General features: G+C 34.3%; 1 protein-coding gene across 1 annotated transcript in view; it reads right to left on the bottom strand.

Moving 5' to 3' along the window:
• Nucleotides 1-15,873, bottom strand: part of ZFPM2 (zinc finger protein, FOG family member 2) — a 457,708-nt gene that overhangs the window by 330,581 nt on the left and 111,254 nt on the right. The window contains exon 3 of the mRNA XM_068525544.1: nt 4,430-4,531. Coding sequence (XP_068381645.1) covers nt 4,430-4,531 — 102 coding nt within the window. The remainder of the gene's footprint in view (nt 1-4,429; nt 4,532-15,873) is intronic.

The following is a 15,873-nucleotide window of genomic DNA, read 5'->3' as shown; positions in this document are numbered from 1 at the left end:
GTTTCAAAGTACTTATTATTCTTCCCATTTTGAAGATAAGGAAACTGAGGTCCTGGCTGTTTAATATGCCCAAGGCCACAAGGCCATAAGTGTCAGCATGGCTCTAAAATTTGTGCATTTTCTTCTGTAGTATAGACCATTCTCTACTTTCTAGGTTGACATGTTTAATTATTGCATCCTACCTAACTACACTACATGAATAATTAAAGGTTAAAGGAGAGAAATGGTATCAAGAAGAGACAGTGTGGACACCAGTCAGATTGGCCATCATTAAAATGTCTACAAATAACAAATGCTGGAGAGGGTGCGTAGAAAAGAGAACCCTCCTACACTGTTGGTGGGAATGTAAGTTGGTGCAGCCACTGTGGAAAACAGTATGGAGTTTCCACAAAAAACTAAAAATAGAGTTGCCAAATGATCTGGCAATCCCACTCCTGGACAAAACTATAATTCAAAAAGATACCCTATGTTCACAGCAGCACTATTTATAATAGCCAAGACATGGAAACAACCTAAATGTCCATCAACAGATGAATGGATAAAGAAGATGTGGTACATATACACAATGGAATACTACTCAGCCCCCAAAAAGAACGAAAAAATGCCATTTGCAGCAACATGGATGGAACTAGAGATTATCATACTAAGTGAAGTAAGTCAGAAAGAGAAAGACAGATACCATATGATATCACTTATATGTGGAATGTAAAATATGACACAAATGAACTTAACTATAAAACAGAAACAGACTCACAGACATAAAGAACAGACTTATGGTTGCCAAGGGGGAGGTGGGGTGGGAAAGGGATGAAATGGGAGGTTGCAGTTAGCAGATGCAAACTATTATATATTGAATGGTTAAACAACAAGGTCCTACTGTATAGCACATGGAGCTATATTCAATATCCTGTGATAAACCAGAATGGACAAGAATATGAAAAAAGAATGTGTGTGTGTGTATATATAGATAGATAGATAGATATAGATAATAGAATCACTTTGCTGCACAGCAGAAATTAACACAACATTGTAACTCAACTATACTTCAATAAAAAAAGAGAGACTGTGGCCAGCATTGTACTACATCTTTGGACTTCTCCCTAGCACTTTTCACAGTTATTAGTGTACAATGACTATCTCTTAAATAGTTAAATGTATGAGAATATTGGCAAACTGAATTACTGGAGGGTGATAAAAGAAAAAGCATTTTACTTAAAAAGAAGACAGAAATGATATAAGTGAGGTACAGGCAAATACAGAGGAAAAGGAAGAACAGTGGATAACAAGTATCATATGAATTAGATTCCAAGCAAAGTAATGTCAAGGTAATTTTCTTAAGAGCAAGAAAGAAGAATCAAACTTGAAAATAGATATGCGAAATACTGAAATAATGAGGTAATGACTTTTACATTGGCCTGAACTTTACTAGCTTACTGTGAGTCTAGCACTCCACTCAAATGGTGAAAGACTCATAAGAAATTGAAGATTATTCAAATAAGAGTCACAAATATCTAAACATTAAAGAATTTCATCATTAGAAATGTTTACAAATGTAAGACAATTTTCCTAAAGATTGTTTAGGTTCCACCTAATCATAAGAGTTAACAAAGGTACAAGCAATGATTAAATGTGACTTTTAAATGTATAACAAATAAGGAAAAGAAATGCTCTGGGGAATCTGCATTTGATAAAAATAGAACACATCACAGAGGAGTTGATTCATTATCGAACTGAGCTATCAAGAAAATTTGTGGAGTCGTCTCCAATCAAACTTTAAAAATAAGATAAATCCTGATCTATCTTAAATGATGTTAGCTCTATGTCTCAGATTCTTTAGAGAATTTCCTTGTCCTTTGATTCTGTTCTATTTTTAGAGACAACTCTCTATCTTAGGGTGACTATCAGGACTGGGTGGGAGGACCTTAAAGTTAGGAGACCTTGAAATCACACCTGGCTCATTGCCTCATGTCTTAACCAATAATTTGTGGCTAAATTCAAAACTAGATGCTTGGTATTATAAAAGTTTACCCTTGTTGTATCAGATGTACTACTGTGCTTTAAAAAATGCAGAAAAGAATTTTTAAAGGTTCTGCTTCAAGTCGCAACAATTTCAAAGCCATAATAATGGTCATTAGCATTTTATGTTCAAGATTTGATTTAATTCTCACAAAAGCCCTAAGAGGCGTTAATATTACTTTCCACATTTTACAAATGAGAATAACAGCACAGAGAGATTAAGCAACTTGCAAAAATTCATCCAGCAAGTAAGCAGCAAATCCAGAATTCGAACCTAAAACTTTAGAATCCAGAGTTCATTTTCTAAGATGTTTGGAAACTGTCACTAAAACCTGGGAAATTTCCTCTTCTTAATACAGTTGTAAAATACCAATACTTTTTTGAATAACAAAAAATTGGGTAAAAATATTGATGTAATCACTATTCATGCAATAGCAAAAGTCCAAAAACGTCCTGTATACTTTCTCCTGATTGAAGGAAAGCAATGAATATTCTACTTTAAAAGATAAATATCCAACAGGTAATCTTTTGTTATGAATCAACTTCATTTATCAGGGGATGTCAAAATAATAAATCCTCCTTTATTTTGCAAAACACCTGTAGGGAAAAAATGTGTTATCGATTTACAATATACAAAGAATGAATTTCCTCCAGGCATACCTGCTTATAGGCATACATTTTTTCCTTTAAAGTTTTTATACATTCGTATGTGTCACAGAAAGAGTATATACGTTTTCACTGATATCAACTAAATAAAATGTTTATTAAATCAGATACGTTAAGTAAATTTAACTCAAAAGTGAAAAAATCTTATCCTGAATGGAGAGCATCATGCTTTATCCTTGTTCCCCGCCCCCCTCTCGATCTCTTTTAGCTAACACATAACTTTATTTCTGGAAAAGCTTCCTGAAAGAGGAAGCACTGGGTATGCAGTATGTGTTTAGTAATTCACCACCCCTGAATTTGCTTACTTACTCACAAGTGGCTGGGAGCACTGTGGGTCCCAGGTTTGAGCAAAGAGGAAAACCAGCCGCCTCCAAGTTTGCCCCTTTGAGAGAATCCAGAATGTACCCTTTGCAGGCAGGCATATCAAAAGGCCATCTAATCTAATTTAAATGTAAAAACTCTTCTAAACGGCCTATACGTACTTAATTCTATGAATAAAGAACCATACAACATAAAGTTCACCCACCTTTTTTAAGTTAAATGTAATCCCCAAGAAAAAATAAAATTTTCCAAAGTTTTTTTTCTTATTTTTTTAATCAAGAGAATTCTTCCCTTCATTAAGACAGAAACATTATGCAATAAGGTGAAAATGCCAGATGTCCACATTTTCTTTCAAACTCTTAAAATGTGGTATTATGGTACTTTAATTATAATATGTTTTGATCCAAAATCTTGTGTAACATTATGCTATAGTATACAGAATACAAACATCTGTGTGTATCATGAATAACATTAGAAATGACATCATAATAATCAGATATACTGTATCTTCATTTTTGTTTGCATTATATTTTCCAGCTGCTGGTTTCAGAAAATTACCACTGGAGTTCCTCTCTTCTTCACGCACAGCAGAGAGCAATTTGCAAAGTCATGCAAGGGTGAAAATGTGATTGAAATATAGGGATCTTTCTTAATGAAAAATGTTACTGCTTTGGAAATCATGGCTAAAATTATTTCAAAACTCGCTTATATCCTTAAGCCCTATGACATAACATTCTCCATTTATAAATATACCATCAATTGTAAATTAGTTGGCACCAAATATAAAGGTTTTTAGCCACAGAGTTCTTACGAACTGTACATATTTATATAAAATTGTGTTGGTGTTTTGGAGTATTTTAACAGTTTTTGTTTTTCTTGAAATGATTAAATATCAATGAACTTTAAAATCAAATTTAATTTTCATTCATAAAAATAAAAATATTACCAAAACCTTGAATCAAAGTGGGGCATCTGTTAATGTTTTCTAAACTTCTAAACACATACTGGGATTCAATCTATGACTTACAACATGACTATACTAAAAGTATTTCTTTGGAGTATTGTTACTTGTTTGAAGCTTTAAAAGTATGCCCAATTTGAATGTGGATACAGCACAAAGATCTCTGTTCAAAGAAAAAACAAGTAGAATTAACTAAATTCCTACATGAGTATGAAAGAAAACAAAGATGAAAAACTTCAAGCAGTGATAACACTTTGGTTTTTATAGTTTATTTATCAAAGATAAAAATCCTCTTTAAATAATGATATTTATTCAGCCTTCCATGTAACCAACATACACACAAATATTTTTTTTAAATCAAAAGTGAGAGTGTAAGAGTTTTATAATTTAATTAAAATTTAAGAAAAAAAAAGTGAATTCCTCATAGTAGCAACAGATGGTTGAATTTTAAATTTTTTGTCCTACCTGGTCCATCCCAGTCGTCTATCTCAACTCCAGGTTGCCCCGGTTTCTCTGACTGTGTGTCCCCGTCTGATTCTGCTGTCTCCTGGACTCCTTCATCGTCACCTAGAAAATACCAACACGCAAAGAGGAAGGGACATGATTAAAGCCCTCTATTTGAAATGCAAATCCTCCTAGAGGGATGTCCATAGCATATGTCTAATTACATATTTGTTACAAATATTGTCATTATATTGACATAGGTCTACAATTAATCGTTTTGATAACTATTGTGGCTTTATAATAAAGAAAAATCAACATTTGTCATAAATAAATAAACTGCTATAAACATTAAAAACATCTCCATAAAATTTTTCATTTGGAATTATTAATATTAGAAGAAAATAAAAAGCAGTATGTAATTATTGTAGTGCTTTCAATACAGAAAACCGTAACATGCTTATTTTCAAATTTCATTTTTATAAAGGCAAGATGCAGCAGAAAAGAAATACCATAGGAAAAGACATACTTATGTTTGGGTTGAATTTAGGTTATTTTGAAGAAGATTTTCTTTTTCCCCAGCATTAAGCTTGCTAAAACTTGTTTGTATTTATTTTTAAAATGGGTATAAAAAGGTCATAATTGAATTACTGTCATATAAGATGAGCCAGTGACACAAGTCTTCACAATGCAAGAAGCTATAACCTATACTTGTTCTTGAATAAGCATAGCTAGTTTGCACAAAATCATGCCTTCATTTTCACATAAGAAAAGAAAAACAATGTAATATATTTTGAACAAAAGTATACTTATAGCAAAGAAGGAGAAACACCTTAACATGCAATCACATTTTAAAAGTAAAGAGTCTAATCTGTAGCTACCTTCATTTTAAGTGATAATGTAACAAAGTACTGCTGCTTTTTAAAGGAAAGTAATTGACTTTAATACAGTGCACACAAATATATTAATCATTCCTACTTATAAAGGATAACAGAAATCAGAGAACAGAATGACAAGAAAATGTGATGACAGAAATGAAAAGAATGTATACTAAAAACAGGGCAACTAAACCTTTAATCTAATAATGCTAAATTTTTAAAGTTAAATCGCTTGCCCTCTGAAGTATTTAATAGCTATTTTCCACATAGTTGTTAAATCTCTAATAGTACTTAAATCTTTATATTATTATACAAAAAATACATTGAATTCTTAAAATCTTTCAAAGTAACTTAGAAAATACAAAATTTTCAGGAAACAATTATTAATTATTACTACAATGACATTAGTGTGATGTTGATATGAGTTTTGAAGTTTAAACTTCATAAATTTTATATTCATTTCTATATATAGCTTCACAAAATGCATCACTTTAAAAAGTGGAATAAAAGTAAAGAGAGATGATGTAGAAACCCAGTGACAGCTCTGTTGAACTTAGTTTCCTTAACGGAGGAGCATTGGCTCCTACACATACCCCACAGCACCGAACCCCATGTCTGGAATTGGAGGCTCTTTGAAAATTGAGTTATCTCTTCTTTTCTGGATTATCAAAATGAAGAGCAATGAAATTCCCTCCAGAAAATGTTTATTAAGCATCTACCAGGTTTAAGGGACTGTAGTAGGTATAGTAGCATATATACAGAAAAATACCTTTTTGAAAGTAGTATAAAACTCATTAAAGAGAGTTCACAAATAACAAGAGTGCAAGACAAGGTCCAAGAACCATAAGAAAGGTACGAAGGCTCAGTAATAAGATAAGAGTTTGAATTTTCTGTGCTCCTTTTTTGTAGGTCACATAGAACACAGACGCATGAACCAGTTATCTTAGGAGATCAGGGTTAAGAGATCTCTCACTTTTCAGATACAGATAGGGCTAGTTCTCAGCCTGCACACACGAGTGGGCTCTATGGCCTTGCAGTATATTGAAAGAATATAAGAAACTTGAAAACTTTCTCACCAACTGAGTCAATGTTACTTAATACAATATCAGTGTACAACCTAACCTTCTTGAGTGCTACCAGGGATGTCTGACCCAATTTACAGTAATATATACTGACTTTACCAACACTTTATTTTCCATGGGGACTGGAATCCACACTAGAATCTACCGCATAGATGAGTGACCTTTTGCTTGCATTTCCACAGACTGAATGAAGGTTTAACTCTAGGCACGAATGCAGGGGAGTTTACAAAGGAAAATGCATGGGGAGTTTACAAAGGAAAGAGAGTAGCAAAAAGAGTACAGCATGTGACCTACAATTTTTAAACAACATCCATGCTTTCCAAGCACTTTTCTTGTGTCTTGTGAGTCTTGAAACATAGGGATGTGAGCATCAGAGAGGATGCTGGAGACCATCTAACCCAAATTAGACAAAATTTACTGATCAGGAAATTGATGCACAGATACGGTCAGTAACTTATCTACGGTCTTATAGTTAACAACATTTATTTCTACGTAAGGCATCTCCCCCAAGCCTTCTCATGCTTCAGCAATAAATGCCTCCCAGTCATCCCAGGGGTTACAGACTGAAGCAGCTTTAGGTGGCTCTCCTTTCCCTAACAAGCAGAACAGTAGGGATATGAGGGAGCATGGAGAAGCATCATAAAGACCACCAAAATCAGCAGTTTGTACAAGGTTAGGAATTAAATTTGAGTCCCCTGTCAGTTAGCATTCTTTCCAAAACATCCTTTCTTGCTTCCCCTCTCCTCCCCACCAGTTGAAGAGAGAACCACGCACACCTGAAACAGTTGAATATTAGTCGCAGAGCAATGCATAAACAAGCAAGCATGAGACTCTGCTGTTAAAAAATCACACATCCAAGGGCCCAGAGAACAGAGAGTACAATTCTGGCCAGAACTACTTGGAGAAGTTAAGTTTTATATTCAGGTATTAATTGTTATCATCCTATGTTCACACAGAGAAGTAAATCTTCCTGACTTTTACTATTACATTTTAATTTGTTGGAAATACACTGTGCCATGCACAATTCAATCAATAATTAGCACTTACAAGGCATGTTTTTGAAGATATAATGAAATATATGAAAAAGACAAAAATACTTTCTCTTAAGGACCATATAATCTAGTTAAGGAGACAGGCCACATGCATAAGAGAGGTAACCACTGATGAAAACAATCAGGATAGTCCATGGATAATTCCAAATGAGATCACATAAGATATGGAAATTCAGAGACCAAAAGCATAAAATGACATTGACCATGGAGAACCTTATAATTATTTTTGGAGTTCTACCTTCACATTGAAGACAGGGAGAAGCATTAGAGGTATTACAGTGGGGAACTGATGAGATCATGTGACACAAATACAGTAATGAACATATATTTATTGAGTTTCTATGAACATACCTTGTCAGACCTCTGGTCTTTGAGTTTTCCCTCACTCAATCCATAACAACACTCTGACTCATGTCTCAGATATTCTTCACCCCGATTTTTGTGAGACTAGAATTAAGTCTACTCTAAAATATTTTATTAGGCAAATTACATATTTGGAAGCAAAAGTATTCAGAAATATAGTGAGAAACAAGTATGTTTGGAAGAATACACTGCAAAGTAATCACAACACATAGAAGTTCAAAGAATTTACTTAGATCTATGAATGTCTGTCTTTATTGAATGGAAGTGATATAAAGCATTCTTTATTAACTGATTAAAATACTACTTTTGAGTCCCTGAGCACTACGAATACAAAACAAAGATGGTTCCTCCTCTCGTAAAACTTATAGATTAGGACAGAGACCAATCAATAGACTGCAACCCCATGTGATGAATGCTTTCATGGGAGCAGTCCATGATGTGACAGGAGCATACAGGCATGACACTTAATGAAAACTTGGTGTCATGGAAGCTTTCTGGAGGAAGAAGCCAATAAAATACCTGAAATTTTGGAGGCATAATCTTAGATGAATCCGAACTCCGTAGGTTTAATGTTCTGAGGCTCCATGATTGAAAACCATTTTTCAGGTTAAAAATGAGAACCACCTCTCCAAAGAAAAAGATTACAGTAATTAAGTTACTGCACAGGAAAAATGACAACTTGAAGGTGGTGAAACTAAAGACATTTCAATGATGCAAGAACAGGATCCAGACAAAGTTTTAAGATGCCAACAAGAAACAGTTCAAGAAATACTCCTACTATTTGCAAGTTAACTGAATGAAGTCCTTTCCTGCATTTAGTATGGGACAAATTTACCCATGATCATTTTCATCCAGTAACTACTAGGAAAAGAAAATGGCAGGATGACGACAAATCTCAGCAGATGTTTGACGCACACAGAAATTTAGTAAATTACTCAAAATGAACTAGTAATTTCATATAATAAAATACCTTCATTAAATGTCACTTAACTGCCAAATCAGAACTGTAGAGCTTAGATTTCAACTTGTGCCAACATCTGGAGCAATACTCAGTATTGATAATCCTGATTCATGGAACAATTTGCTCGAATTTGTTTGATTATGCAGCACATATAATTAGAAAACTACTGAAAATAAATATTACAGAGTACTCAATTAAAGAAGCACTGTAAAAATAGTTGATTGTACACAATTAACAGCTCTAAAGAAATTACATTTTACAACTATTTTAAACCATTTATGAAACTGCGTAAATGTGCAATATATATCACATTAATAAAAATAAATCCTGAGAGAGAAGAATAAAGTCGCTGGCTGATTAAATTGTGTTTTCTTAAAGAAAGAAAGCAAAAAAGGGAACGATGCCCAAAAGCATAAGAATGTCATATGAAATGATATACTTGGGTGTAGAAAACAAAACGGGTCAGAATTGAATTTATATTCATCTCAGTGTCTGCTACGTGCCAAATACTGAAATCATAAAGATGAATAAAGCAGAGAGCATGTCACAAAGCTCAGATTCTATAGTAAACCTAAACATGGCTACCATTTCTTGAGCACCACTCAGCACTAGCTAAGTGCTTCTCGAACATCACATCAACAACTCTGCCATGCATTATTATCCCTGTATTTCAGAAGAGTAAACCAATAGGCAGATATGTGAGAAGATGCCTAGGCACGTTGCTAGTAAGTGGCAGAGCCAAGAATTGATTCCAAGTCAGTCCAACTCCAAAGACCGTACTCCAAACCCATTAGAATATTATAATCAAAGCCTACTGGATGTCAAACAATAAAGACAGCAGGATGTGATCAGAGAGCTGCTTTCTCCTCATCATATATAAACCTTGTTTCTTCATTATTTTTTTTAGGTGTGCTATTTTACTTGGAACTTGGTAAAATCAAACCACATACAGATGCTTAATCAATAACCATTGCTCCCTGTGCAGTTAGAAAATTAGATTTTGGTTTCATTCTTTTAAACATAACCTATTGCAATATCATTACAGTTACTAATTAATTGCTTTCAGAACTATTTAATAACTAAAATATGTCACGTTTTTCAACTTCCAGACCCTTCATCATCTAAGTTTATTTCAGGAAACTAGCTCTCATTTTTATGGTAATGTTTTCACCTAATTCATTTTTAATCTTTTTACTAATGAAAAATGAAATGATTAAAAAATAACTTAATCGAATATGAAATCTCTAAATTACTTTTAAGAAACAGCATTTTCCCCTTACAATAGAGACTTGCTTCTTTCCTATCAATATATTTATTCTCATGGAAAATTCATAAATAGAACTTTATTTTGATATTAACCCAACTCCAGCCTCTTCTTGATTTGAATGGAAATGACTTCATTGACCATCTTCTTTTTTTTTTAACTTCTATCCATTTTTGATTCTTATATGTTTGAAATCAGCACTCTAGAGTAGCTTATGAAAAAATGGCATGAATAATTAATAGCTAAGATAATAATGACAAGTTTATTCAGATATTGCTTCAAAAGCTTTGTTGGTAGGAAGAGGAAAGGAAGAGAGAAAGGATGCTAGGAAGAAAATTACAGAAACACCTATGAATGCATTTGACATGCGTTCATTTACTTGCTAAATTCTTTATTCACATACTTTTAAATAGAAATTTCAGTGTATTTTTAGCAAAGCACAAACACATTTAATGGGATAACCACTATATATATCCAGAGACCAATTCATAAAATGATGAAACGGAATAAATGTCAAGTGGTAACAAAATCTACAATATTTCTAAAATTATGCCTATGGAGTTAATGGTTTTCCATTGCAAGATTAAACTCTTTTGTTGCTCTTTTAAAGATATCATACATATTTTGTGGGCCCTTCCATTTTTCTTAGTCTAGTTTTCAGAATCAATGAAAGCCCCATAGGAGGAAATTGAAGGTGTTATTGAGCACTATAATACACAGCACAAATGACTTGGGGAAATGCACTAGAATATAGTCTTTGGAACACATGAAACAGAATCTTTTAATTCCATATTAGGTATTGTTGGCAAGGTGGTAAAAGCAGTGGCTCTACTTGCAAGGCAAAAATAATTTCAAAAACACAAATAAATATCTTTTCACTGAAAGTTAGACATTCCTGTAGAAATTAAAGATTTGCCACATCCTGAGGCAGTCACTTTTTCAGCACAAAACAGCAGCAGTGTTTGAAAGCAGTCATGCAAGCAAACAGTCTTTCTCAATCCTGCTCTTTTAATCCATGTAGTTCCTATCAATATTAACCTCTTATAGAAATTCCTGTACAATATAACTATTGAACTTTCTTGACTAGGAGTGTTACTGTAGCTGTTAGTCATCCCTATAATGTATTTTGCAATCAGCTAAATCATCAAAGTATTTTTTAACAATGAACAGTTCAGAAGTGACAGATCTACTTTCTTGTTCACAACTGCTTATCAGAGAATAGATATCACATATGTTTTCCAGGTGCTTCTTATAGTTAGGATACCTTCACAGAAGCCGCTCATGAAAGATAAGGTCATAAAAGAGATGAAAAATGTGTGAGCTTCATACACTTATGGTTTTATCATCATACAAGATAGCTTTGGTTAAAGGACTGTAACAGTCAAAAACAGAAAACTGCAGTTCGTATTGAAGGGTGAGGACATTTAAGTTTAAGATTCAGTTTGTGTTTGCTCTGCCTAATAGCCTCACAATATTGTTTGGCTTAAAACAATTGTTTGGTTATAGCTTATCCAAACAAAGGTGCCAGGTTAAATTAACTCTGCATTGCCAAATTACAGACACGGTTTATCTCCAGAGACAAAAAATAAAAAACATGCAATTGTTACCCTTTTTTGCTAATACCTAAAAAAAATCTAAATATTTCGACCATTTGAAAAGAATACGTTCATTATTCTGTGGATTCCCATAATCATGTCTAACTAAAGTTTCCCTTGACTTACTATAAATGTGTAAGAAAATGGAGGATTTTGCCGTGTTCTGGATAGTTAATAGTCAGTACACAAACATTTCTTTAAATGCATGTGATTTCCTTGTAACTTATGTAATAGCCTTTTCCATACCTCAGAGTATGAATTGAACAGATAAAAAAATAGAATCCACATTTGTTTGATTATAAACTTTCAGACCCCAGATCAGGAAACAATCCTGAAATATTTGATGACAGTGGTCCTGGGCTAAGTCTGTCATTTTGAAAAGGAAACTCAATCTCTACAGTCAATGCATAACTACTGTAATTTGTGGCATTTTATTACAGTTAATAAGGGAAAATCATTGAAAATACTAACGTTTATGGTAACCATATCAGATAAAAGTCACATTGAAAGTATTGACAACTTAGGAAGAACAGTGATTTATAAATTCTTTCTACAGTCCTGAACGGTTATTCCTGATGTCAGTATCAGCCTCTAAGTGAAAAGTATTTTTCTCAAAGTTTAAGTTTGTTTGAGATTTGGAACATAAGGGAACTTTCCACATGAGATAAATATAAGGCAAATTCTCAGCAGTGTATCTCTCATTCAAGAATTTTCACTCCTCATTATTTCTCACAATGAGCACTTGAAAGAGTCAAATATGTAAGAAAAATGTTTCTAAAATACGTATTTCAAAGTTTGTATTTAAATAATTTTTATTTTCTCTTCCCCAGCTCCCCCTCCCCAAACGAAAACAAACAAACAAGAAAAACTCACTGCAACTAAAAAGAAAATTCACCGCAACTACTATATTCCACTCAGAGGAGGAAAATTAAAGCACATCTTGTTCCAAAGAGGAGACAAAGTAATGCCTGATGGTCTGTAAATGATAATACTCTGAACTGTAATTGACCTATTCACAGATCTGTTGTTCTGCCATCAGGAAACCACTAGCTTTCAGTTTTCTGGCCTCAGTCTTCAAGCTTCAAACCCAGCATTCCCTTTAGGAAATCATCACCACCACCATCATCATCATCACCGTCATCATCATCAACAATAACAAAAAGTAAAGCCAAACCTTACAATCTCTGAAATTGTCTCCCCAACAAGCCAACCTCGTCTACACAGAAAGATCAAACCACTTTGAGAAAGTTATGATCTTTGAATATTGCTTTTCATATAACCTAATTGTTTATTCTGTCCTGTTTAACAATTCATTCCAGAGACCTTCTCCTTTCTCATAATCCATTTAAGAAGATGAGTCATAAGCAATCACTCATTACCATAGCGCTCCATCACCACAATATGATTTACTCATTATAAATAGACTTTATTCAAGCCACACATCCAAAAAGCCAAGGCCAATGGAGAATGCATATTGTGGGACAGCAGCTAACAAAGACTTTGGTCCATATCTGAATGCCCTTTTTCCAACACTAGTTCAAATACCCTAATGATGATAAATGACTCTCAGAGCTCACAAATAGGGGATAACATTTATTTCTTCTGATAAACCCTGTTTTTTCTACTGCTTGACCATTGGAATTACATATATCTTACTCTTTCATTTTCTCTCTCTACTATGGTTTATGGGAAGCTCCGATTTGCCTGTAATGCTTCAGCTTTCAAAGTATTTATCTTCCTCTCTTCTGCTTCCTCTCATCATTGCCTGTCCTTCACCCTATGACCATTGTCCTTCCTGATCTCTCTGGCTCATACATCTCTCTCCTGGGTCAACTCCTTCCACAGTCCCACCACAATCCACGTGCTCACTAGTCTCTTGCTAACCACTTGCTGTTCCCTCTGTCTGGAACCCTACTACTTCTTTTTACCTAATTAATTCAGCATTAGATACCAACTCAAGTGTCACATTCTTAAGAACGCTTTGACCTTCCTCACTCTTTCAAACATCCCTGTACCACTTGTGTGATTATTTTATTAATGTCTGCCTCCTCACTATAAGGTAAATTCCAAAAGAGCCAGGACCTTCCCTGCATTTACTCACATGGTAATCACAGCATGTCCCATAATGTCTGATATAGTAGGTGTTCAATAAATATTTATTGGATTGCAAAAACATGCATGTGGCATGGACTGACTGCCACAATGCTTTCAGTCATTCATTACCCCAATAATCAAGCAAAGATGAATAAAAACAATGCCCTTTGCAAAACTGAAAACCCTCCATAGTAACAGAACTTAGAGGTGGGCATGTGGCCACCTAATAATAAAGACCACATTTCCCAGCCTCCCTTTTCTTGAGGTGAACCACTCCTTAAGACTAAGTTCTGGACAATGGACTGTAAATGGGAGAGTCCTGGGGCAGCTTCCAGGAACCTATTCTTATAGCTGAATCTAATCCTAATGAAGTTTTTCATATCTGTGGGGGGAAAAAAAGAAGTATTGTAGGTTACGTCAGCCCTGTCCAAACTCAGATCCATACCCAGCTTCCACCACCAGGGATAGTCCCAGAATGTTATCAAGAGACCCATTCAAACTCTTCTTACCACAAGGTCTTCCCATAGCACCTCCTCCCTCAGGGCCAGCAAGAGGTCCTTGGTTGCTGATAACACAAGAAAAACAGAGATAGCACCCACGGCATCACCTAGATTTTCAGATGTGTGTGGGAGAATGTTTTCCCCTCTCTGCTTTAATTTTTAACACAGTGCTTTCGTGAGTATTTATACTCTCTTTAGGCTCAGGGCAACTTATCCTAGAATGATAACAGATCTGAAATTCAGATATCTACTATAAATGCCAAAACATTTTAGGAATCTTATTCAAGGTTTTCCAAAAATTAGGAAGTTGAAACCAAACAACATTCTTGATCATTGCTGTCTCCTATGAGATCATCCATATTTAATGAAGGTACTAACAGAGGTCGATTCAGGCCTTGTGGGGCCTGAAGTTTATTCAATTTGAGAGGCCTCTTCTTAAAAGAAGAGTGCAAAGTTATAATTACAAAATTAGGTGCAGGGCCTTGGAAGGAGTCTGTGCAAATGAGGAGTTCTGAAGCTACACTACACTACATCAAACTAACTAAACAATTGATAAATTTAAAAGGTGAATGAGTAGATTTAATATTTTTGGCAATGATAAGTGTGAAGATAAGGTACGCATTTTACATAAACTTTCAAAATTCATTCCATTTACTAATTATTTGAATTTTTTAGTGCCACTTTAAAAGTTCCCCAAGATAAACTGCCAGTATTATGGAGAAAACATCATTCTTTTCTAAATTGGGTTTTCCTTAGGATATTAGCTATCTTCCTTGTTCTTTCTTATTATCAGTGTCACTCTACATTATTGTAGAATTGTTTCTTGTTGAGTTACTGTATTGTGGTATTCCCTTTTAGCAGTCAGTCCCTAGGACAGGATGTAGGAGCACAGGACACAGGCTTAAATGAGGCAGACACATGCTGGTGAATAGTTTCCATTCTGGAGTGATGTACATTACCATAAGGAAGCTTGAGAATGAATACACTGCTTCTTTAATCAGCCCAAACTTAACAATTCCTCCACTCCATATATATATATACACACACACACACATATATATATACACACACATATATATATATACACATATGCATATATATACATATTCCCTTGCCTCACTTGTACGTATGTTTTCCTTCCTTTACTAGATGACTGTATCTTTAAGAAATAAGAACATTCTTTATATATTCCCCTTTCTGCCTCTGTACATGCGTGGTCATTTATAGGCACTCATACATACCGATTCTTATACAACTAGAAACAGGTAACATAGGTTTTCAGTGTTAGTTAACTAGTCTGGACCATAATTTGCATTGAAAAAAGGAAAAGATTATCTAAGACCCAAAATACAGTGTCTTGTGCTAATTCTACAGCAAGAACAGAAGCTACATCAAATTCCATTATTAAATAGGTAGGGGGGAACAAAGTGTTTTATACATCTGTTCTATAGATTTCCACCTTGATAAATCTCTATCTTTAAAAATAATCCTTAAAAAGACCTTCCCTTCTCACTGTCAGAAAAATATAATCACAGCCTACTGTCTGTGCAATTCCACTTTCCATCTCTGCTATGTGGGTAAGACTTGGTAAAGATACAGCTACTGTCAAGTTTCAGAACAGTTCCTTATCTAATCTTTTCTACTTCTCCAGATCTTTGATACAGAACCTGTTAGAATGT

This window comes from Eschrichtius robustus, chromosome 17 (genome assembly GCF_028021215.1).
Source record: "Eschrichtius robustus isolate mEscRob2 chromosome 17, mEscRob2.pri, whole genome shotgun sequence".
Taxonomy (NCBI): Eukaryota; Metazoa; Chordata; class Mammalia; order Artiodactyla; family Eschrichtiidae; genus Eschrichtius; species Eschrichtius robustus.
Note: the sequence above shows the minus strand (reverse complement) of the source record. Positions and strands in the feature narration are given on the sequence as shown.